Consider the following 23,106-nt stretch of genomic DNA (forward strand, 5'->3'; position numbering starts at 1 on the left):
TTGAGCATTTAGATCTCTTCTCCATGGGGGGAGGTTCTTTCGTATCAAGAGTGTTTCGGATTCCGAAGTCTCCATTGCCAAATGCCAAATACGATTGTTACACCAAACATCGTGCCCGTTTAAATTGTTGCACCGAAAATGTTTTGGGCTTCGTCTATCCTCCCTGCTTAATTTACCGGTAGCATCTACGAGAATGTTGAAGGTTATAACATCTGGTACTAATATTTTTTTGCCTAATTACCATTTCGTTTTTCAGACTCGTGGCTTCTGTCCATTAGTACTCTTGCACATTAAACAAATCGAAGATTTATAGTTCCTCAATACATACATTTAGTAAGAGCATCTGGGTTCCTCCCTTCCTACCAGAACATTTGAAGGTCATAATATCTGGAAGGGATATCCCTCAACCAGCGCTGTAAATACATTAATCATTTACAGCCCATTATTTTACACCTTCCGAGTGATGTGCATTAAGTTATACGCCCGTTTCGTTCTAAATAAAATGTCCAATATCACCGCAGGAGCGGAAGGGGATCTGCTCAACAATCACAAAATCTAAACGCCATTCTTTGGTGCGTTTTACTTCAGATTCGTCCGCTGCGTTTATGAAAACTTATGTGCTGCAATTCCTCAGCCTCTATGGAAAAGTTGGGCTACGATCCCATAAGATGCGGCGGCTAGGCGCTTGATCACGTCCTTACAGTTTTAGCTGAAAACAAACCTTCGCTTGCATTGTGTTTTCAGCTGTTTAGTCTACTTTGGAAAACTCGTGGCTGAAAATGAAACATCTCAATATATCCCTGTGTTAAGACCCTCACAAGTCACATCATAATGTAAAAATCTTCCATAAAAGATAAAAAAATCACATGTACCTTCTTGAAGAAATGGTCGTCAGAAATTAAACCACACATTCATAAACCTGGGTGGTTGTCATTGATGTTTCTTTAAGATGTCTATTACAAAATTTCCTTACGCAAAGAGTGCTGACGTAAAGGGTATATGTGACGATGGATGGGATGAGATGGCCTTTGTTAGTTTAGTCAAAATTAAATATTTTATTTCATTCCATCTTAATTTATTATTATAATTTTTTTAAATCTCAATATAAAATATAATAAATAATTTAATTTTTTTTAATTTTAATATAAAATTAATATTTAAAAATTATATTATAATAATATTTTATTTATTATTATTTAAAATATCTCAACTCGTGTTTATAATCAAACGGGCAGAGTTTTTAATGAAAAATTTGTAACATCCTGACATAGGAATCATTTTTCTGGATTAACATTATCAACAACTTGAGTCATTCACCCAAATCTATGCAAGATTAACGTCAGGAATGTTGCATCATTTACTGAACCTTCAGCCACTAACATGTGCAGAGGTTCACCCAATAACAACGCAAGTAATTTTCCTGAAATTTACGAGAGCCCTCTTCACAATAGGCAAAAGGGCCCTGCTTTTTAATCAGGTTCAATTCGTGCATATTATGATATAAATAAAAAACTAAATTTACATCTGAAATCCACAGATACTAGATTCTGCAGATACAATTCAGCAAATCTACACAGGGCAAATACTTCAAAAACAAACAGAAAACATGATTCTGCTATGTTAAGAACCCAGAGAGTTGGTTTATGTAAGGATCCAGTACATCTCCTTATACAGAGAAACACGGTTGAGACTTAGCAGTGAGAAGAGAAGAAGAAGACGACGGAAGAAAGCTTTATTCATTCACTTTCTGCTGCTACTCTCGACCGTGATTACTCTGTATAAACAGAAGTAAAGGAGCCAGATCGTGCTGGCCAGATGTACCAGAGAAGAAAACTGGGCCGTCCCGGACGGAAGGGGAGAGGGAATCTTAAAGTTGAGAGCGTGCCTGTGTGTTTAGGGAAACTATGTATTTATAGGCACAGGAACCCTACGTGCTTGGTGTTATGTTTCTAGTAAAACCCTAGCCCTGGGGAGACTCGGTGTGGCATTTTATTTGGCACCGCTGAGATTCTGATCTGACGGTGACAGTAATAGTTTGCCTTAAAATGGAAATTATTGGGTGCCCATGTGTTTGTGATTCCTGTGAGTGAACATCAATCCTGTATAAATAATTATTTTTTACTATTAATGTGTTTTTTTATTATTATTGGGCCTTCTGAAGATGAAAATTGAAGTGGTTGTTTTACCACGGCCACGCTGCGCAGTGTCCACTAAAAACTGAAAGCTCCTCTTTCAGATGTACCTTTTAGTATTGAAAATCCTAAAGTTTCTCTCTTTTCATGTTGCTAAAAATTGCTAATTATTCTGCCTCGTCTTCGGCTTCTTCTTCAAGACATGCAATTCGAAAGGGAAAAACCCAACACTCCCTTTACTCTCTTAGCAAAACCCCACTTCGAAATTCTTCCTCGAATTCCATTCCCATAAACAGTAAGGATTGCAAAGCTCATGTGACTCCAACCCAGTTCGAATATTACGTGAGGGGTGTGTGTAAATCAGGTAAAATAAAGCTCAATGATGCGAAAAGATACTTTGATAGATTGGTTCAAGGACAACCCGTTCCGGCAATCGATACGTTTAATCATGTGTTGGGGTCGGTTTCCAGACTGAAATGCTATTCAGATGTGTTTCTTATGTATAGGAAGTTGAAATGTATTGGGATTGAGCCTGACTTGTACACTCTGAACATTTTGATTAATTGTTGTTGCAACTTGAATGTTGTGGATTATGGATTTGGGGTGTTTGGAGAGATTGCGAAGAGGGGGTTTGAGCCGGATGTGGTGACAGTCGGTACTTTAGTTAAGGGTTTGTGTAATGTTGGTAGGGTTCATTGTGCACTTCAACTGTTTGATCAACTGTGTGACAAGAAACTTGGAGAGAGGGTGATCATATATGGGGCTCTTATTGATGGATTTTGTAAAATGCATGAGATTGGTCGAGCTTTGGAGATGCATAGAAGGATGGTGAAGGCAGAGTGCAAGGTGAATGTGCTAACTTATGGCATGATCATTGATGCTCTTTGCAAAGATGGGTTGATTAGTGAAGCGATGGAAATGTTCTCGGAGATGATCGATTCGGGTATTCATCCAGACGTTGTTGTCTACAGTTCATTGATTAATGGATTTTGTAGTTTAGGACGATTTAAAGAAGCTGTGAAGTTGTTTAATGAAATGGTCGATTGCGGGATTTCTGCTGATGTAGTCACTTATAACACTTTAATTTATGGATTTTGCCAGCCGGGTTTGTGGAAAGAAGCCACTATAATTTTTACGCAAACGGTGGGACAAGGAATTTCTCCCTGCGTATTGACATTCACGATTCTGATAGATTGTCTATGCAAAGAGGGGAAAGTGGCAGAAGCTTGTGGCATATTTAAGTTGATGATAAAGCAAGGCAAGGAGCCTAATTTATACACTTACAGTTCAGTCATGAGCGGTTTATGTTTGGTGGGTCGGCTGGATGATGCAAAAAAGCTGTTTAACTTGATGGTGGACAAGGGTCTTAAGCTCGATGTTGTTAGCTATAACGTGATGATTAGTGGCTATTGCAAGAGTTGGAAGACCAATGAAGCTATTCAGCTCTTTCAAGAAATGCAATGCAAGGGATTGAAACCCACTGCTGTAACTTACAACACGCTTATAGGAGCACTGTGCCATGCGGGCAGAGTTAGAACTGCGCATAAATTATTTAAAGAAATGCAGAGTTCTGGCCCTTCTCCAGTATTTGCTACGTATTCTGCTCTATTGGGTGGACTCTGCAAAAATGGACAGATTGAGGAGGCAATGGATCTGTTGCAGTCCCTAGAGAGTACCAAATCTGAACCTAGTATTCAATCTTTTAATTTAATAATTGATGGGATGTGTAAGGCTGGTAAATTCGAATTGGCGCGGAAAAAGTTCGAGGAAATCTCAAGCAATGGCTTGGTTCCTGATGTTTCTACTTACAACAGTATGATGGATGGCCTATGCAAGAAAGGAATGTCATTGGAGGCTTGTGAGTTGCTTATCCAAATGGAGGAGAAAGGTTGCTTACCAGACTCCATTTCGTTCAATATCATGATTCAGGGTCTTCTTCGAGAAAAAGAGGTCCAGAGAGCAATGCAGCTCCTTGAGGTAATGAGAAAGAGGAAATTTTTACCCAATGAAGCAGTCACTTCGATGTTGATACACGTTGCCATGGTTGATGAACAATCTCGTGCAATGCTCCAGTCACTTCCCACGTTCTTGGAAACTTAAAAAGAGCTTCCTCTTAAGGACGACTCTGGTCAATCTATGCCTTCCATTCTTCTTTTACTCCTTCGACATGTACAGTTACTGATGCTAGCTTTAAGTCCTTGGAAAATGATAGCTGAACCAATAAAAGTGATCGATTGAATTTTTATTTTTTATTCTTTTATTTTTTTTACTTAATAGTTAAAAAAGTGACTATTAAGAAATTGATATTTTTTTATTTTTTAAAAATATTTTAAAATATATAAAAAATGATGGAAAAAAAATGGAAAAAGCAATAAGGAAGTGCAAATGCACTTGTCGGTCGACTTCCTCAGTCTATTCTCTAGGTCTAAGTAGCAAGATCCTAAGTCATGTGACATGTACAATGGCGTTTAAGCTGGCTTCCTGCTGTTTTGCTTGGTCAAATTTACACTGTACATCCCTGAAGAAGTATCAAATTCCTATTCCTTTCTCCGTTCTACTACAATTTTCAATACAATTCTAATACCTACTTCGACCATGCGACATGTCAGTCTTACTGAGCCCATTCTTCTACATTAGTCTGCACATAAATGTAACAGCCCGCAAGCAGTGTTTTTCAGTCAGCAACGAATGGCTACTTTCAATTCTTGGGATCAGTTAATTCCGTACTCCCCAAGTGAATGGTGGATGGGCGCGATGAAAGTCAGCATAAGTCCTGTTGGATGCTATTTGTTTGTGGCTTAGGGATACTTACAGAAGTTTGTATTCCTATGAAAAGTTGCGATACATGTTGAAAATCTTTACAGGACCCAGCCCAGCCTCCCCACACCAAAAAATAAAAAACATAAACGTACAGAAGGTAAGAAAATAAAGGAAGGCTCAACATGCCGTAATTTACACTGACCTAGTGTGAAGCTAAATGCGTGTGGTCCTCTTTCGACCACGAGACCTACTCCCTACCACAAGCTTTGAAGTGCCTGTAATATCTTTTGCAGGTTCTTCCTCACTTTCCTCGTCATCACTTCCATTGTCAAAACTCTCTGTTTTCTCAGAAGATTCTTCTTCTGGCAATTTCCCAGCAGCTTTTTCATTTGAAAGCTGACCCCGAAGCTCTCTGAGTTTCGCTTTCTTTGAATTCAAGACCCCAAGAAACTAGAGGCAGAAAAAAGGTCCAAGTCATGCATAATGTTTGCAAAAAGATGTAAATGATGATTATGTCTATTTAGTAAATGTAGCTGGAAATAATCCAGGGCTTTGCCAGCTGCATCCATAGATCAAATATAATGATGATATTGATTGCATCGTGGTACATACATGTACATGAGAAAAAAATCATTTTTACTGATATTAAAAAATATCAAAATATTTAACATAAAACATCACTTCTAGAATTGAGCCTTCTGATTTCATCTCACTAAGCAGATGTAAATGTGAAAGATGCACTAAAATTGTGAAAGAGGCTTAGTCACATTAAAATAAGAGAGCCTCAACCATATTCGTGCAATCTTCAGACCAAATATTACATAATAAATAAATAAGAGAGGCAGAAATCTTGCAAATGAATTCCATAACCGACAACCAGATTGCTGCAGCAACAAAGCAGGTTGCCCATAACATTCATTAATTTAAGTAGACAAACCGTTCTTGTGGATGAAGATAATGAACTTGAGGCCACTTGATGCTTAACAAAATCATTAGTTTATATATTTGTTAAAGAGGGGTAGGTTTGGGTACTCTAATACCATTCATTACTTTTTACTACTATTAATTACTTTTTACTACTATTCAATATTCTATTATTACTTTTTCATTACTTTTTTACTACTATTCACAACACTTCTCAGCACTTCTCACTACCCAAACCCTAAAATGAGCAGCTTTAGGATTGAGAAAACAGTTTTGAATCGTTGGGGTTCAAAGTGACCTAACTTCTGCAGTTTGCCCCTCTATTTGCTGGCTTTGTATTTATTTTCACTCACTACAAGACAAATTAGCCTTATCTAGAAAGAAACAAAAACCTTTCCCGATCTTCTAATTAAACCTATAAGATGGAGGCTACCATTAATGTTTCACATCCTAAAATCAAACTAACGAGTACAAGTACTAAAATATTAAACATGTCAATATACCGTATAGATTGATTATGCCATAACCTACACTTGGAGCTCAATTTGCCAAATAAAACATGTCAAGAAAAATAAGGAGAAAAAAGTACTGATGCTATGTAAGATGCTGAGAAAACAAAATAACTTATTGAACACACCTTTTCATATATTGCAGATTCGAACTCCACCTTCTCATCATTAATTTTCTCGCTCTGTGCTAGACACTTCTCAGCTTCCACTTTTAGCCTCTCAAACGATTGAGTTTTTCTGACAACTTCTTCCTATGCACGCATACAGAGTACAGAAATATATATGAAACAAACAAATTACTTGTATATGCATGAGAACTACATATTTCAATTCCAGAAGAATACCTTACAAATAAAATATAATAAAATAAAAGTGGCAAGTAATTTAATAACATGTTTAGGATTTGTTGAACAAGATCGATCTCATATTGGTTTTGAGAGATTTTCCTTAACCGCTATCTTGCCCTCTGTTTCTGGTTCATGGATTTGTCTCCACCAGTAGAAATACATTGCATTGAGATCAAAATGTAAATTGCTTGCGTTCTTTTGAATAGTTTCGCATTATTTGTTAGTTATCCTAATCTCAACAAAAAGTAAATATGTAAACTTCACTGAATGTCTATAAAGCAGCAAAACAAAATGTACAATCGTACACTTAGCCTTATATTTGCATCCATGAGAAAATCCAATATCCCTGCCGTAGTTTCCTTACTATTAGGTGACAGTTGACACTTCCACCGCCATTCTAGTGTTGTGCCTTCCTTGTCAAAAGTCCATGACAACTGCACAATGAATACCACATCCAGACAAGTAACCATTTTACATTAGCCCCTTCACGAAATAAAGTCTTCTACTAACCTCGTTTGTTTTTACAATATTTCTCATTTTATCTCATCTTATCTCTTAAATCATTACATCTTTTCTAAATTCTCATACAAAATAAAATAAAAAATTCTACTTTTTCAAATCCCAAAACAAAAATAATATTAAAATAATATATTATAACAATATTTTATTCAATTTTTAACTTTCACCTCAACTCATCTCATCTTATTTGCAAAAACAAATGATAACTCCTAAGTACTAAGCATTTTGGATCTATTTGAAGTAAAAACTCATCATTCTAGGGCAGACATTTATGATTCATCATTTATATTGTTATCATTATTCACTATAAACATCTTCCCCAATTTTCCCTGCATCCGAACACTACTAAAAAATACACAAAAAATTTCAAATAGTAAATAACAAGTTCGAATTACCGAAAAGCACAGACCCTTTTGTGGCCATCTCCGGCATCGGTGAACCGGTAGACCGAACCGGGCTGCTGAAACCCTAAGTACCGCTCAGCCAACTCCACGTACTCGGTCACCGGCTGGTCCCACTGAGCCGCGCGCTCTCTCACGTCCTCTTCCGACGCTGAATTTGAAAAGTCCAAAATCGTAACGAAAATTCCAGTGAGCTTTAGATTATTTAGTTTCGAAGTTCGATTTATAAGAGATTGAAGTACCGTGGCAGATCCAGGCGTGGAGGCCGTCGGTGATGGAGAGGTCAAAGCGGGACTGAGACCATGTGCACTTTACGAAGATGGGCTCGCTTTGTTGGGGTACGAGCTTTAAGCATGTATGTCGGGTTGACTCCATTGCTGGCGTTCACTTCAGTCCAGCGAGATTTTGGACGACGGGGAGGGGAATAAGTTTTTGGGCTATATTTCTCGTACGGAGCCGTTCCCGCCTCGTCAAACCTCTTTAGGCCGGATTCGGATAATCTTTTCTCTCGTATAATTATTATAATTTTTTTAAAAATATAATAAATAATTTAATTTTTTTAAATTTTAAAATAATAATTATATTAAAAATGATATTTTATTTAATTTTTATTTTTCATTTAAAACCATCTCATGTCATCATATCTGTAAATTCAAATCAGCCTTTAAGCTCTATTTGGATAGTATACTATTTATTATTTTATCATTATTTATTATTATTTTTACTATTTTTTATTATTATTCATTATTATTTAATATTTTATCATTACTTTTTCACAATTATTCATATAATATCTATTATTTTTTTACAATTATTCATATAATATTTGAGATCACCTCACTACTTAAATACAATTTTAAAGTACTCTCATTGAAATGGTTAAAGGTAAATAAGATTTTCAAATAGCTTTTGTAGATGAAAAATTGGCAATTGGGTAAAGTGATTGAACCAAGTTTTAGCTATGGTATATCTAAAATTAAAATCGAATTTGCTTCTAATAGTAGATGGAGTAAATCTTTAGTTTATTATTTTCTTGAAACACTCTTTCTTCTCTTGATTTTTTTTCACAAAATTATCATCAGTTTCTTTCCCTCTAATTTTAGATGTGCTTAATTAGACGTTTGTAGTTATTAGTATTTAATGATCATTGAAAATATAATTTTTTTAATCAATAATTTACTTAGAGTATAATTAATAATTAATAAAACAAATGATGCAGTGTTTGAGATTTCTCCTCAAATCATGGATGCAAACTTAGGTAACTTCCACCAATACACAACTGAGGATCAAGACTACACTTCAACCAAATCTTTGTCATAAACTCTAGCATGATAGCAGCATTATGAAATCAATCTTGTAATCAATACTAGCGTTACAGAAGTTATGTTTACAGCATTTCACCTTGTAATTATTCTTTTGTAAAGAGATATAAAGTTATATAAATACATAAGATTACATCCTGTTTTAAGGTGTGGTTTTCTTCAAATTTCTTTTTGGTATCAGAATACATTAACCTATGATCGATGATGGGCTTCTATGACCTATCCACGATGATAGTACATGAAATACTGATTCACAAGTGAGGAGGCGCATGGAGAAGTCCTATATAGTTTAAGAACAAACTTATCTTGAGCTTTATAAAGAGTTACTATACTCTTCCTATTAGGCCTTTTAAGGAGAGAAATTAATGTTTTTATAATAATTAACATATAATCGATAAAACGATAAAATATCATAAAATTAAAAATTAAAAACATTAAATTAATTTATTTTATTATTATATAATGAATAATTAGATAATCCAATATAAAAAATTGATGTGAATGGAATAGACAAAAACAAATATATATCATGTTAGTTAAAACAAATTACAATTGAATTGTTTTTTTTTTTTTACATCATTTTTTAACACTTTTTAAATATTTTTTAAAAAAGAAAAAGATTCACAATATTATTAAATAATATTTTCTTAATCACTAAATAAAAAAAATTAAAAAAGAAAAAAGAGCAGGAGCTCCCAACGGCATCCTAACTTTTTTATTAGCTAAATCTCGTAAAAAACAGCATATAAACCAGCTCTCTTTAGAAATAAAATAAAATAAAGTAAGATTTCCAATGTAGAAAAACAAATAGAATATAGACAAAAATGCAATAAAATATTTTATCATTAGGAATGTGACAAACTTAAAGAAAAGAGTCACCACTCACTCTCTCTCGCTCTCTCTCTCATCAAGAGCATCTTGGTTAAAAAAATTATTTAATATTTTATAATATGAAGATATTACATTACATTCATGCATGCCTCTACATCACACACCCATTTTAAATAGGATATGTGGTGATCACTTTTACATAGATAATATGCAAGAAAATATTGATGAGTGAGATCCATGTCACAGGCTTATAATTTTATCGTCCAGTCGGGTCCAGCGCATAAAAACAAAAATATCGGGGTCAGATTTGCAGGGAGGAGAACCTGGAGTGCTCGCGAGACGCACTTGGGCCGTGTTGCGGGCACCGTGCAGCCTGCCTTATTAATAATTACGCATATAATGGCTATCAAAACACAGAACCCAAAGCAAAAAAATGGCCCCGAGATTCCCTCCTCGCCTGCCACTAATCTTGCTCTGCTTTTGCTCTTCTGTAATCGTCGCTCACAAGGATGATGATCCAACAGCCAAAACCATGGAGGATTTTTCTGGGTACCCAATTCATGAGCCTCACTCTTCCATTCAAAACTCCTTTTCTTCACTATCCGTTGAAATCGAAAGTTTACAGAAACAGGTACTAAACCCAGTTTTAACGTTATGGATGGGGTTTTCATTCGCTTGGAAGTTCAGTTTTTGTTTAATCTCAGAGTTGTTGTGAATTTTGCTTATTAGATCGATGAACTTGCTTCTTTCTCGGATACACCTGCCCCATCAGTGACTAGGATCCTGTACACTGAGAAGGATGTTTTGGCACGCAGGTATATAACACAACTCATCTCAACTAAGGTTGATTTCTAACTACATGGGGTCATTTAAAAAAAAAAAAAAGAATGATTATGTGATAGTGATCTGTCCGAATGAGTTTTTCTCTTTAAATGACTTTAGGAGGTTTGGCATGCTCCAAATGCTGTGTTCTATTTATTGTTGATTAACCGAACAAGCAGAAAATCTTACTCCGGATTGGAAATCCACGAGGGTTGAATTGCCCCATCTTTGATTTATACTGGAGTTTGTGTGTGATTTCACCATCTCGAATTGAACCATTTTGAAAATAGCACCAATTACTGTCAGGACCGGAACTTATAATTTGGCCTGGTTAAATTATGACAAGAGGCGTGCTATGGTTTATAGCTAGCTTGGCCAGTCACGATAGTCACCAGCTGGTTGCTCCACACATTTCCATGTACCCCACCCATTATTTGGTCCCTGACCTTGACATCTTTTTTTATTAAAACGATCTAATGCTATTAATTTCGCAACTGAGTTTAATTTCCTTGAACGATCTCACTTCAAATGACATATTCATACATTGAATTACATTATAGCTTTTGATGAATCGTGCAAATGTTCATAGGATAACCAAATGTACCCATAGTTGAGGACTCTTGTCTGATCTTGGAATCTCAGCAGTTTGATGCGTCTACCATTTACATAAATTAGTAGATTGATATGTTGGTCACATTTAGCATCATGGAGACGTTAGAGTATGATTACATGTTAGAGTTTATCTAGGACTAACTCTGCATGTGAGCACAGCAAATAAAATTTTTTCGGTATTGATTAATATGGGATAAAGAAAAGAACAATGTTGAAGTTAGGGAAGTTAGATACCATATTGTTGAGGTTGAACAAAAATATTTCTTATAAAAATGGCAAACTGGCACACTTTAATCAAAACAACAAAAGACTCTTGGACACTTCACACTTTAAATAAATAGTTGGGCCTCACTCAACAACTTTTGAACTAGTGCCTATACCATACACTCCACAAAAAACTCACTTCACTTGATACTTGGACTTACTGTCACAAGGCACACTCAATCAATTGACACACAAGCACTTGACTATTTAGCTCACTTTTACTTGCTGACCCACACTTGCTCACACTCACCTTCTCATACACTTACCAATGCACAAATGATGAGCTGTGGGCTCCACTTTATAGCCACTTTGAAATCAATGAGGGAAGGTTTTTCATCCACATATGGTCGCTGCTTGGAGAAGTTTGAAGATATCTACTTGTTTAAGTCGGTTTTATGAAGTTTCTCAAAGACCATGTAGTACTAGACTTTTCAAGAGGAAATGGTTGAAACCAATAAATAATTTTCTAGAGAAACAGCAGTGTTGCTGCCATTTAATAAACAAGAAATTCCATGTAGTGCTAGACTTTTCAAGAGGAAATGGTTGAAACCAATAAATAATTTTCTAGAGAAGCAGCAGTGTTGCTGCCATTTAATAAACAATAAATTGTGTTTGAGTTTGTTATAAAAATACTAAGATTCTTCTTGATATGAGGCTTTACCTTTCCTCATTTTATTCGCTTGTAATAACTAACAATAAACTGCAGGTACATCAAGAACTTGATGGGACTCTCTGGTCTCTCTGTCAGAGAGGATGCTGTTGGTAACATATTTGGCCGATGGTGAGTCATGTCTACATCTTTGAAATATTGTCTATTTTCAACTCAAATCTTCTTAAATTCCTTCCTCTTGGGGTTGGCTAGAACATATTGCTGTTTTTCAATTAGAGGGTAGACAAGACCCAACCTATTACATATCTAAGGTGTCATTTTTCTTTTCTTAGAGATTACCTTGGGGGCCTCCAACGGTAGAAATGGTATAATTTGTAATATGGTTATTGTCATCCATCTTGCCTTTTATCTTGTTATAGTTCTTTCTGCTTTCTTTTTTATCTTGTTCAAATGTCCAGATTGGTTTGATAGGGAACTTTTACTCAAAGCAAGCTCTTGTCAATTTATTGGTTATGAAATTCATCTAACTTGGTCAATTGGATATTTGTGAGAGTAAATTTATTTTCAATGATTCATGAAAGTAGTTCCATCATCAGCGTATGCCATTCTCTCTCTGACTCTAGCCAATTTGAAATCGGGGTATCATAATGAGCTTATTTGCATCTCAATCTCATATTTGCATCGCTGCCTCATTTACCCCAAAATTTTTATCATCATTATATTTATCAAATGGCTTGCACTAAGCTGTATTATGCAGGGATGGCTATGAGCCTGAGCTTTCTGCAGTGGCAACAGGTTCTCACATTGATGCTATTCCCTACTCTGGGAAGTATGATGGAGTTGTTGGCGTTTTAGGTGCTATTGAAGCCGTCAATGTGCTAAAGAGGTTTGAAGCTTTCTGTCTAATGTTAAGGCCGACCTTCTAAAAAAATATCCATCTTAAGTATGTTTCTACATAGGCAAGCCTGCTAATTTAGCATGGTTAATTTTGTTTACCGTGCCTATACTTATGATCAATAAAATTTTGTTTACCAATTAAAAAAAAATTTAGCATGGTTAATTTAGCTCTTAATTACCACTCAAATCCATTAAACATATCAGAAGTGCATAACTTAACACATGGATATATCTTAAGATGTTATATAGTGTTACATAACTCTCCTAAGCCATACCCTAATAACCCAAGGAGTGAGCTGATAATTATGTAGACATCCTTCTTTCAAACCAACAGTGGAACTAGAGGGATCCTAAAATGAATATTGATGATATTCTGACCCTCTAATTTTGAAGTGATAACCAAAACAGTTTTAACACTGTTCATCTGTGATGGGTGGCCGATGTATCCTCCATTCATCCGAAGATTCCCAAAAGCCTCCTGAAATTGGGTTCCAGCACTTAGTATACTATCTTATTTTCCATTCATCAGTTGAAATTATAGCTATAAGAAACAATTACGCAAACCACTCTATTTTTATCCAGTTTCATAAAATGATATCGAAAAGATCAATGATCATTTTGAACTTTTTGCTACATCAATATGAATTATGATATTCTGAGGAATGTACAAATTCCTTTTTAAGTTTTGTGGTTCTTGCAAGTCAAACATATAGTTGCAACTATTTTTGGTCCATGGTTTGTTGACTGGTGGCTTTCTGCAGAGTTGGTTTCAAACCTAGAAGGTCACTGGAAATTATCCTATTCACCTCTGAAGAGCCTACACGCTTTGGGATCAGCTGCTTGGGAAGGTTTCTGTATTCAAAATATATCTTTATGTGGTTGCACTATGTCACTCCAGTTACCATTTGAGTTGGATTTTCCTTCATGATATCCCATTCTCTAGTTTGGGGTTCCTCATATGTGATCTTAAATGTGCAGCCGCCTATTGGCAGGAAGTGAGGTACTTGCAAAAGCTCTGAAGACAACTGTTGATGCTAAAAATGGATCATTCCTAGATGCTGCAAGATCTGCTGGATATGTAAAGGATCACAATGACTTATCCAGTGTGTTTATAAAGAAAGGAAGTTACTCGGCTTTTGTGGAATTGCATATTGAGCAGGGCCCCATCCTGGAGGAAGAAGGTGGAATTATTTCACTTCTAATTATGACCTTTCTTTTGCTAGGTATTTTAAAATCCCATCAATCCAATTGTTTTCAATCCAGGTATATCTATTGGTATTGTAACTGCCATCGCTGCGCCTGCAAGCATCAAAGTGGAATTTGAAGGCAATGGAGGCCATGCAGGGGCCGTCCTAATGCCAAATAGGTGATTTTCCTGGATGTGAAAACCTCTCTCCTAGCTGTAATAACACCGTGAACTTGTGTTTCTTTTTTTATTCTGGTTGCAGACTTCTCTAAATAGGGGTTTTCCAATATTTAGTCTGCAAGATATTTCCATTCTATCATCATAATTGCTTAGACCTAGACATGTTTTGGTCATTTTGTTTTCTGTTGTGGTTGATTTCATCAGGCCCTTGCTTGAAATTATGCCATTTCGGATTCCAACCCCCCCCGGGCGGGGGTTTCTCTCCTTTTATTTGTCCATTGAACAACCAGTTTGCATATTTCAAAGTAATTCCAATATGGAGTGTACTTTGTGTTAATAATATTGTATTTCCGGCTGTCAAATTTTCAATTCTTCTAGAAGCGGATAATTTTTTAAAATGTGTGCGTGCATAAATATCACACACACATTTGCTTGTTCACTTAAACAATAGTAGCTTTTGTTGTTTTCAATTTGGAGCAGAAATGATGCTGGCCTGGCAGCTGCAGAGTTGGCATTGGCTGTGGAGAAACATGTACTAGAATCTGGATCAGTCGATACTGTCGGTACAGTTGGTAAGCCATCCTTTCTTCATACATAGGCTTTTTTATTTATAATTATCTTTTTTTAACTCAATAGTTGAGCCCTTCTTCCATTTTCTTAAGCCAATGGTCTCTTCTTTTCTTCCTTTGTTAGTGTGGAGGTCCATTATAAATTTACAATTCCTGTTTCCAAGGTATTCTGGAGGTTCATCCTGGGGCAATTAACAGCATCCCAAGTAAATCACACCTAGAAATCGGTATGCTTCTTTTCGGTTAATAAAATTACCAGGAGAGCATATTGTGCCAAGTATACTTAGGATGGTTGTTTCCGTGGATTTTGGTACAATAGCTTCTTGTTAATGCTTATTAGGTTGTTTGAAGATATTCATATATATGACCCTCACATGCTGTTCCTGTTCCAAATATTGACTGTCTGAGGTATTGGTTTATTTGGTTTCCTAGCTATTGTTTTCGATTTTTGCTTGTATGTTTTGGCAGACACAAGAGACATTGATGAAGATCGAAGAAACACTGTGATTGAGAACATTCGTCAATCTGCAATTAGAATAGCGAAAGGCCGTGGGGTGAGGCTATTTGAGTTCAATGTTATTAATCAAGACCCACCGGCCCTTGCTGAAAAAGCTGTAATCAAGGCCGTGGAAGCTGCATCAAAAGAGCTAAACCTAACTCACAAGTTTATGATTAGCAGAGCATACCATGATTCACTGTTTATGGCCAGGTGTGAGAGACAACACTTGAAATTTAAATCTTGTAACCACACTTGATGTGCACATTGTTTTCCCACAAAATGTCATGTACTATCATGACTGTGGTTCTTCTTTTGCCCACTTTAGCTCTTCAGTTTCTAATGCATAAAATGGGTCCTTGCCGTAGATGCTTATCTTGTGCTTATTGAATTTTTACCGAGAGCTAATTAGGACAGCATTCATTTTTATTTAATTCAACATAGTTGTGCAGTGTGGCTTTTTGAGGGAATTCTGGCTATGGAATGATGGCATTGTTATCTGGCTACAAAAATTTGCTGATCATGCATTTTAACATTCTTGCAGAGTATCTCCAATGGGCATGATATTCATTCCATGTTACAAGGGTACGAGCTCTTTCCACTTTTTCTATATCAAATGTTGTGATTTCGCATTTCCTTTTACCTTTCCCAGTTTTCTTTAAAATATCATTTCAAATTGTTAGGGTCCTATATAGACAACTAGTTACATCATCTTTCATGGGTAATATAATTAGATATACTTATTGAGGAAAGCATGTCAGTTGCTACTGATTCTTTTGCTTTCATTTGGAACTCCAATGTCACCTATATGATATGCATGATGACCAAGCATAAAAGTACACTGGTGTTCTAACTTTGAATAAAAAGAAATTGCACGAGTGCAAAAATACACACAGACGTATACAAGCAGGGATGAACATCTCAGTGGCATGGGGTAGGGTTGGCAGCGGGGGCCCACATGAGGGGGGCGGGCTGACCCCAGCTGGGCCCCGCCCCGCCCCGCCCCGCACCCCACCCTGCTATATAGAAAATAAATAAATTTTAAATATATTTATATAAATATATACAATTTGTTGAAGACTTGAAGTTATATTCAAGTTATTGGTTCGCCTTGGCCTCCTAGGCCAATCTTTATATAAGAGGCCAAGACAATCCAAAATACAACTCTAACGAGTTTTTAAATTTTGTTGTATTTATAAATGGCACCGGGGCGGGGTGTAGGGAAAGGGTCCACCCGCCCCCCACCATGTGGGTATCACCCCTAGCATGGGGTAAAGATAGGAAGAAAATGATTTGTACAGACATTGGGGTGCAAATCTCATACATGCCTTTTGAAAAAAATTGGGATCCATTATGGAAAAGTGGGACCCACCATAAATTTTTTTTTTTTGCCTTTTCATGATGGGTCCCAATTTTTCAAAGAGTGTGCACTGGGCTCGCATACTTTAAGCTTGTAACTAGCATTACTTAAATAGAAATATACAGATCCTGTGTGCGTAAGGATGGCGATTTTCTGGCAATTTTTGCTCAAGTTATCAATATGCGCTTGATCTACTTAAAATCAATTTGGTTCTGCAGGTTACAGCCACAAGCCTGAAGAATATGCTTCCATTGAGGACATAGCAAATGGGGTCAAGGTATTAGCCCTGACTCTTGCAAAGTTGTCCCTGACCTGATGCGTCATCCATAATTAGCGTCAAATAATATAAGATTTAGTATTAGAACTCGTTGAGAAGTTTGATTTCTTCTTTACATAGAAAGCAAACTGCTGGAGTGTCTTCTTTAGGATACCACAACAGATCTTAGCACCTTTTCTATGAGTATCCTTTATTTTTACACATTCATCTGGCATGTGTTTGTGCACACCCGTGTGTGTGTGTGTGTGAGAGAGAGAGAGAGAGAGAGAGAGAGAGAGCTGCAAAGTTGTAGATCTCCTCTATTAGTTGGGCACTGAGATGAAGCAGTGCTTTTCTATCTTACAGAACAGTAAAAAACAAAAGAAAACGTGCAAATGCCAAGGTTCAATTAGTGGCAGCTCTAATTGGAACCAGCATAACCAAACTGTAAAAGTGTGAAAAAAAAATCACTGAAATCTAAAGCCAGGACGAAAACCCTATGATATGCTTTGTGTTGTCTTTTGATCAGCAGAATTCTTTCATGCCGTAGCAACGGTGGTCTTGTCAGCCTTTTCCAGCACAATCTCAATCTGTATATGTGACAGAGAGTTGATAAATATATTTGACTGGGAAAAATAGGTAAAAGAAACAATGAAGGAATAGAAAGCAACCTGTGGTTTGTGGATCATTCGGCCTTTCACACCATCCATTGCACCAAAAGAAGATGTCGTTATCCCTGTTCCATTTCCCGAGTTAAATAGAATTTTAATAACTGCGAAATTGACCCCAGAGAGATCTTATATTGATACGTTAGATATTTGACTGCGCAGAGGTCTGTTATGAAAGTTGTACGGCAAATAAGATATTGACTCCTTACTTTTCTCGATTGCCAGTCCATTACGTTTGAGAATCTCAGCGATTATGACAACAGTAGGAATTGCTGTATCAGATCAAGTAGAAGTGTCAATAATGCCAAAAGATTATCAATGGCTTCTAAAGTGCAGGCAGGATGTAAAGAGCTAATCATCATGATGGGAAACTCTCACTCAAAAGTATCAATAATTAAGATCTGACTTTCAAGCGGGCAAAAAAAATTGATGGATCTAAATGGTATGGCAAGAACATTGAAGAAAGTTTCGGACAAAGAAACATAATTTAAACAAAAAGAAAAAGTGAAAGGATCCGAGAATTATACCCATGCCCAAGGCGGAGAGCTCGATATCGTTGTTCTGTTTTATGAGCCTCTGAATCGAAAAAGGACGGTTAGACAAAACAGCATTAGAAAAAAAGAAGATACTTAATTCGCTGCAGCAGAACATGCGAACTGAAGCAGCAAGAACTTGTTTAGGAGCGTAATGAATGCAACCCAGCCAAACCAAATCAAGACTAGAAAAAACAGTTATTACAAAACAGAACAAAATCAAGATTCAGAGTGTGTAAGACCTATTAAAGAAGATCAAGTTACAGATTTAAGTAGCGCCTAAGACCCAAGGGTTTAGACCCCATTAAACATCACTTTCAAACATGCTTCGAAAACAGCGATAAAACGAAGAAACCCCCAGTTCTTACTTCAGTAAAACGCTCACCACTATATGTGATTCTGTGGTACTAAGAAACAGAGGAAAAATAAAGCGAAAATCCGAACTTTCCACAAATTCCAATTCCCCATTTTTCTTTCCCATCAGCAACCAAAGTGAACAAAGAAAAAAGAGGAGAAAGTAGGAACACAGAGAGGAGGGAGGGAAGAAAGGAGGGGGGGGGGGGGGGGGGGGGGGAGTATACCTTGGCAAGATTGAGATAGAAGAGGAGGGGTTTCTTGGTATTGGAGACCTGAATGTGATTCTTCTTCTTCTTGTAAGACTCGGTAGCAGCAGCAGCAGCATTGCCCTCGACACCAGCATCAACTACAACAGCTGGCTTCATGTTGTTCCTGACTCCCTCTGAGGCATTGTTGGCCTCCTCAACAACCACGGTCGCCTCCATTGAAGATCTCTCTTTCTATCGGAACTGTGAAGAGGGCGGGAAAATGTGTTTGCAGGTAAGAATCTAATGCTGAATGTGTGAAATGGACGGTGACTGAAGTGGATTGTGAATTTATACAAACCTCTTCCCATTACACGGACGGTGAAGCTAACCGCCAATGGACGCGTGGTTGTGTTCGATTGGAGGGGGGATTCTTGGCGGAAAGCTTGTACAGTTAGTTAGTTAGGCCAGCCCCCCATCAGGTCGTTACTTTAAAGTTTAATTTGCCTGAATGACCAATTTGACCTCTGCAAAATGCAAATCCTTCTCTCTTTCATTTGTGGCATTATCTAGCCGCTTCAGACTACAGGGCTTGCCTCAACAGTCTGAAGAAGATTATATACGTAATTAATATATTTTAATAAAAAAAAAAGACAATAATATTTAAATGTAGCCTTATGATATTAGAATAAAAAAATTATTTTAATGTAATGTATTTCTATAATAATAAATATTTTATTATAAAACAAAATTGTGAATCTTAAAAAATACGACCGTTTAAAAATAACTCAAATTATGAAAATGTGATCATTGCAAAAAAAAAAAAATGAAGGTTTGGAAGAGAGAAGTATCGAATAAATTAAAGAATATTTAAATTAAATCTTAAAAATAGATAGTTAAAATAAATAATCGGATGTAGATGCTTTGAAAAATGGATTGTTAAAATGAAAAAATAAAAAATAAATTAACTAATTCTTTAATAACCTGATGTGAACGTTATTGGGTCGTTTCAATTGCGACTATTGTCTTCGGGTTATGGATCGGAAAATTAAATGGGCCTGTTTACTTTAAAATCACATTTTCCTTTAAAAAATAATAACGCACAGCCTCCACCCTGGTCTTATCTTGATCTCTCTTGGGCCTTGGTCATTGTTTATTGCTCGTTTCGCCTCTTGCCTGTTTGATCTACAATTGTTGTCGTCGAGATGTCACTGCTCCATCTTCCTCTTGATTTTTTTCTCTGGCTTCATTGTTATATTTGTTCAAGCTGCTTCAATCTGTGAGTTGTCTAAGCATTTTTGGATGGAGATAATGTGGATCCATGGCACCATGTAATAATATGTATGGAGGTTTCCGGTTCGTTGGGGGGGGAAGCATGGTAAGCCTGTTTTGGTTTAATCTCATTCCAAAAGGCCATTCCAAATTTTAAGTTCTGTACTCAATAGGTGAGAAGAGCCCACAATAAAATAGAAACGAAGGTGGCCCCTGGACCTTGCAAATTAGGGATGCCTGAAACACAGTCCACACTATACTTAGAGCACTATTATTGGGTTATATATATATAATAGATATTTTTTATGAATGTAAAATAAATTTAGATATTGGTTATTTCATTTACATAAATTTTTATATTGGAATAGTCATTTTTTTATTATATAACAATAAAATAATATAAGATGAATTTAACTTTAACTATTTATATCAAATTTTCACATTAGATTATCTATTTATTTATTATATAGTAATAAATAATTAAAAAATTAAAAAATATTTAATTTTTTAATTATTATTTTATTTTATTTTATCATATTTTACTATTTTATCTATTATATGTTAATTAGTAATCATATTCTAATTAAATTATGGATTAAAAAATAATAAATATTTAAAAAACAGTAACTATCAAAGGAGAAAGAGACTTAAAAAATAATAAAATAAAGATTTTCTTGTGGAACAGTAACTATCAAATTTGATTTTATTTTTACATGTATTGTAGCTAAAAGCTAAGAAATTTGATTATAGATAATCCATTGCAAGTGATTTTTATGTCTATTAGATAAAAATGGGCTTTAGTTTTGGATATAGATAATCCAATAAGAGCGCTCAGGACTCAGTTTGGATTGAAAAATATTTTCAACTCATTTGATCTTATTTTATTTTATTATTATAATTTTTATAAATTTTACATAAAATATAATAAATAATCTAAAAATTTTTAAATATCAAAATAATAATAATATTAAAAAATAATATTCTAACAATATTTTATTCAATTTTTAACTTTAATCTCAACTCATCTTATCTCAACTCACTGTCTAAACCTGACCTTACACAGTTACACTATCCACCATTCACATGGTATAATTTAATTTGTAAGTTTTAAATTTTAAAATTTAATTTTTAAATCAAATTATGTCAAGTAAATGATATATGATGTAAATATCTTCAAATAAAATTATTCTTTTCGACATTGCCATCAATACGATGTCCCTCCTTAGCAGTAACAATGATATATTTACAAACTAACTTGTGAGTGGTAAGTAATTTTCGTGGCCTAGCAAGCTCGACCTTACAAATCATGACCTATCTGATTCAGATATTTGAGAGACCCATCTCATTTACGATAACAAATCAATTACATGCAAGTAGCCGTGGGGAGATCCATCACTAGACCACATTATAGGTACTTCGGCCCATAAAGTAAACCACAGAAAGATGGTTGACCCTATACTCTGTTGGGTATAATCCTTTGATTAAACTCACCACCAACTGGTTGTTGATCTCTGAGACAACTGATACATAATCCCACGTGTGAAGTTGACAAGCTGGTCTTGAACCTCCATAAATCACACAGGGGATGAGGGGAGAAACAAAACTAGAGAAGCTCCCTTATTGCTGTCACCAGTGCTCTTTAATAATATTGTGGGACTGAACAATGAGGTATAGAGAGGGAGGGGAGGATGATGAAATGATGGCAGTAGTAATCAATCACGGCCGTTGAAATGTACAATCTGGTATGCGGGGCCCTAGGATTGATGATTCACTTCCCATTGAAGATTGTGATGCGTGACATAGGGAGAGACGGGTCCCCCAATTGCCACTCTGTCCCACACCCGATTATGTTTTTCCACCCTTTTCTTCTACTCCATTCATAACCCTTGACAGCTCACAGAGTACATATCCACGGCTTCACCATGTCCCCCATTATATGGTCCATAATATTTGTTATCCATAATTGCCCTCTTGTTATCAATATATTATCAAATGGCTGGGGTTATACGAAGGGTAAACTGGGCAAGTGGCACGGATGACAGGGTATAATATTAATTTGAGGGTGTTAAGCCTTTGTCAAAAGGGTTAGAGGGAATAATCAAAGGATGGGGGGATGGGGCCTAAGCCATTATTGGATGTAACGTCTTCTCTTGCATTTTGCTTTTTGGCTAAGACACGAACATCTTTGTGACAATTTGACCGCAATTCTGAAAGCCCCCTAATCCTCTTGCTTAGCGTAAACTAATCGCCAATATTATGTCCCGAATAGTAATACAAAGAAGGGGTTATGGATAATTAAATAAGTAAACCAAATTCCTAAATATTTTAGGGTGGAATAGGTGCCTTTTGATAATCTTGAAAGAGTTTTGATACTTCAAAAGCACTCACAACTCACAAGGAACTATGTCATTATTATAACACTCAATCAATCAGACAAGAACAAAGAATTTTAACCCTTTTTGGAAAAACATTGGGAGCATTGCGTGAGCCTTTCATCTGTCCCACTGTTGTCTAATTTAGAGTCAAAACAAACTCTATAATTTGTTTGCAATCTTCAATGGCAAATAAAAATAGACCCAAAAAATGTTGTTGCACTCTATCCAATAAGATCAAACAAAGAATAAGGATAATGCTCTATTTTTTTTTTAGATTATGAAAATACTAAAATAAAATAATTTATGATGGTTTGGTCTTTATTTATATATATATATATATTTAAATACGTTACATATATTCCTTTTTATATGCATAGAAGTCTTTGATTTTGATTTTATAGCAATCTTTTTATACTTTTCTTGATCCTCAATGACAGTGTTGTTGAATCGCATACTTTCTTCACTTGCAAAAAATATAATTTGTACGTGAAAACAAGATGTTGGTGACAAATTATTTTCCTCAAGTGACAATTAGAATTTTTTTTTTTTAAAAAGAGAGAATTATTTGATAAATAAAAATTATGCTTTCTATCTATCCATTTTTTGGTATTTATAATTTCATTAATAAATTCTCAATATTAATTAAATGAATTTATTTTTTATTTTTAACTTAATAAAAAGAATGGGAACGGCAGTGATCAGAGAAATATGAAAAAATT

General features: G+C 35.6%; 4 protein-coding genes and 1 non-coding gene across 7 annotated transcripts; 2 read left to right on the forward strand and 3 right to left on the reverse strand.

The window, feature by feature from the left end:
- Window positions 1–1,324: 1,324 nt before the first annotated feature.
- Window positions 1,325–8,085, reverse strand: LOC122277449 (DNA repair protein XRCC4). Of its 3 annotated transcripts, none has more exons than XM_043087443.1 (6): window positions 7,835–8,085; window positions 7,601–7,743; window positions 6,978–7,106; window positions 6,454–6,576; window positions 5,095–5,342; window positions 1,325–4,344 (listed from the first exon to the last, which is right to left on the reverse strand). In XM_043087443.1, the coding sequence occupies exons 1-5, from the start codon at window positions 7,965–7,967 to the stop codon at window positions 5,106–5,108; spliced, it is 765 nt and encodes a 254-aa protein (XP_042943377.1). In that variant the 5' UTR covers window positions 7,968–8,085; the 3' UTR covers window positions 1,325–4,344; window positions 5,095–5,105. The 3 variants fall into 3 exon arrangements, with proteins under 3 accessions (XP_042943377.1, XP_042943371.1, XP_042943362.1); XM_043087437.1 differs by lacking the exon at window positions 1,325–4,344 and adding an exon at window positions 4,894–5,009; XM_043087428.1 differs by lacking the exon at window positions 1,325–4,344 and having other exon boundaries at window positions 4,894–5,342.
- Window positions 1,344–1,472, reverse strand: LOC122293964. The gene has a single exon (XR_006237418.1). It is a non-coding gene; the product is annotated as a small nucleolar RNA snoR74 (small nucleolar RNA).
- Window positions 2,280–4,377, forward strand: LOC122277438 (pentatricopeptide repeat-containing protein At1g63330-like). The gene has a single exon (XM_043087419.1). It carries the CDS (start codon window positions 2,280–2,282, stop codon window positions 4,230–4,232), a length of 1,953 nt encoding a protein of 650 aa, XP_042943353.1. The 3' UTR covers window positions 4,233–4,377.
- A 1,988-nt stretch (window positions 8,086–10,073) lies between the features above and the next one.
- On the forward strand, window positions 10,074–17,219 carry LOC122277469 (ureidoglycolate hydrolase). The gene is made up of 12 exons (XM_043087452.1): window positions 10,074–10,376; window positions 10,475–10,560; window positions 12,150–12,224; window positions 12,811–12,939; window positions 13,712–13,798; window positions 13,929–14,131; window positions 14,214–14,316; window positions 14,797–14,888; window positions 15,050–15,112; window positions 15,354–15,594; window positions 15,926–15,966; window positions 16,960–17,219. Exons 1-12 carry the CDS (start codon window positions 10,179–10,181, stop codon window positions 17,055–17,057), a joined length of 1,416 nt encoding a protein of 471 aa, XP_042943386.1. The 5' UTR covers window positions 10,074–10,178; the 3' UTR covers window positions 17,058–17,219.
- A 72-nt stretch (window positions 17,220–17,291) lies between these two features.
- LOC122277480 (uncharacterized protein At2g34160-like) lies at window positions 17,292–19,073 on the reverse strand. The gene is made up of 5 exons (XM_043087463.1): window positions 18,780–19,073; window positions 18,193–18,241; window positions 17,875–17,937; window positions 17,669–17,733; window positions 17,292–17,587 (listed from the first exon to the last, which is right to left on the reverse strand). The coding sequence occupies exons 1-5, from the start codon at window positions 18,978–18,980 to the stop codon at window positions 17,537–17,539; spliced, it is 429 nt and encodes a 142-aa protein (XP_042943397.1). The 5' UTR covers window positions 18,981–19,073; the 3' UTR covers window positions 17,292–17,536.
- Between the last annotated feature and the right edge of the window lie 4,033 nt (window positions 19,074–23,106).

The sequence above is a fragment of the Carya illinoinensis genome, chromosome 1 (genome assembly GCF_018687715.1).
Source record: "Carya illinoinensis cultivar Pawnee chromosome 1, C.illinoinensisPawnee_v1, whole genome shotgun sequence".
Lineage (NCBI taxonomy): Eukaryota > Viridiplantae > Streptophyta > Magnoliopsida > Fagales > Juglandaceae > Carya > Carya illinoinensis.

Bases quoted from the DNA above. Each gene is read 5' to 3' on its own strand.
- LOC122277438 (XM_043087419.1), top strand. From the start codon at position 2,280: ATGTTGCTAAAAATTGCTAATTATTCTGCCTCGTCTTCGGCTTCTTCT.
- LOC122277449 (XM_043087443.1), bottom strand. From the start codon at position 7,967: ATGGAGTCAACCCGACATACATGCTTAAAGCTCGTACCCCAACAAAGC. The intron at 7,107-7,600 runs GTCTGTGCTTTT...TTCATTGTGCAG, and splicing joins CCGGAGATGGCCACAAAAGG to TTGTCATGGACTTTTGACAA. The intron at 6,577-6,977 runs GTACGATTGTAC...ATGCGTGCATAG, and splicing joins ATGCAAATATAAGGCTAAGT to GAAGAAGTTGTCAGAAAAAC.
- LOC122277469 (XM_043087452.1), top strand. From the start codon at position 10,179: ATGGCCCCGAGATTCCCTCCTCGCCTGCCACTAATCTTGCTCTGCTTT. The intron at 14,132-14,213 runs GTGGAATTATTT...TTTTCAATCCAG, and splicing joins CCCCATCCTGGAGGAAGAAG to GTATATCTATTGGTATTGTA. The intron at 14,889-15,049 runs GTAAGCCATCCT...CCTGTTTCCAAG, and splicing joins CGATACTGTCGGTACAGTTG to GTATTCTGGAGGTTCATCCT.
- LOC122277480 (XM_043087463.1), bottom strand. From the start codon at position 18,980: ATGGAGGCGACCGTGGTTGTTGAGGAGGCCAACAATGCCTCAGAGGGA. The intron at 17,938-18,192 runs GTATAATTCTCG...GATCTGATACAG, and splicing joins GCTCTCCGCCTTGGGCATGG to CAATTCCTACTGTTGTCATA. The intron at 17,734-17,874 runs GTAAGGAGTCAA...GAAATGGAACAG, and splicing joins TGGACTGGCAATCGAGAAAA to GGATAACGACATCTTCTTTT.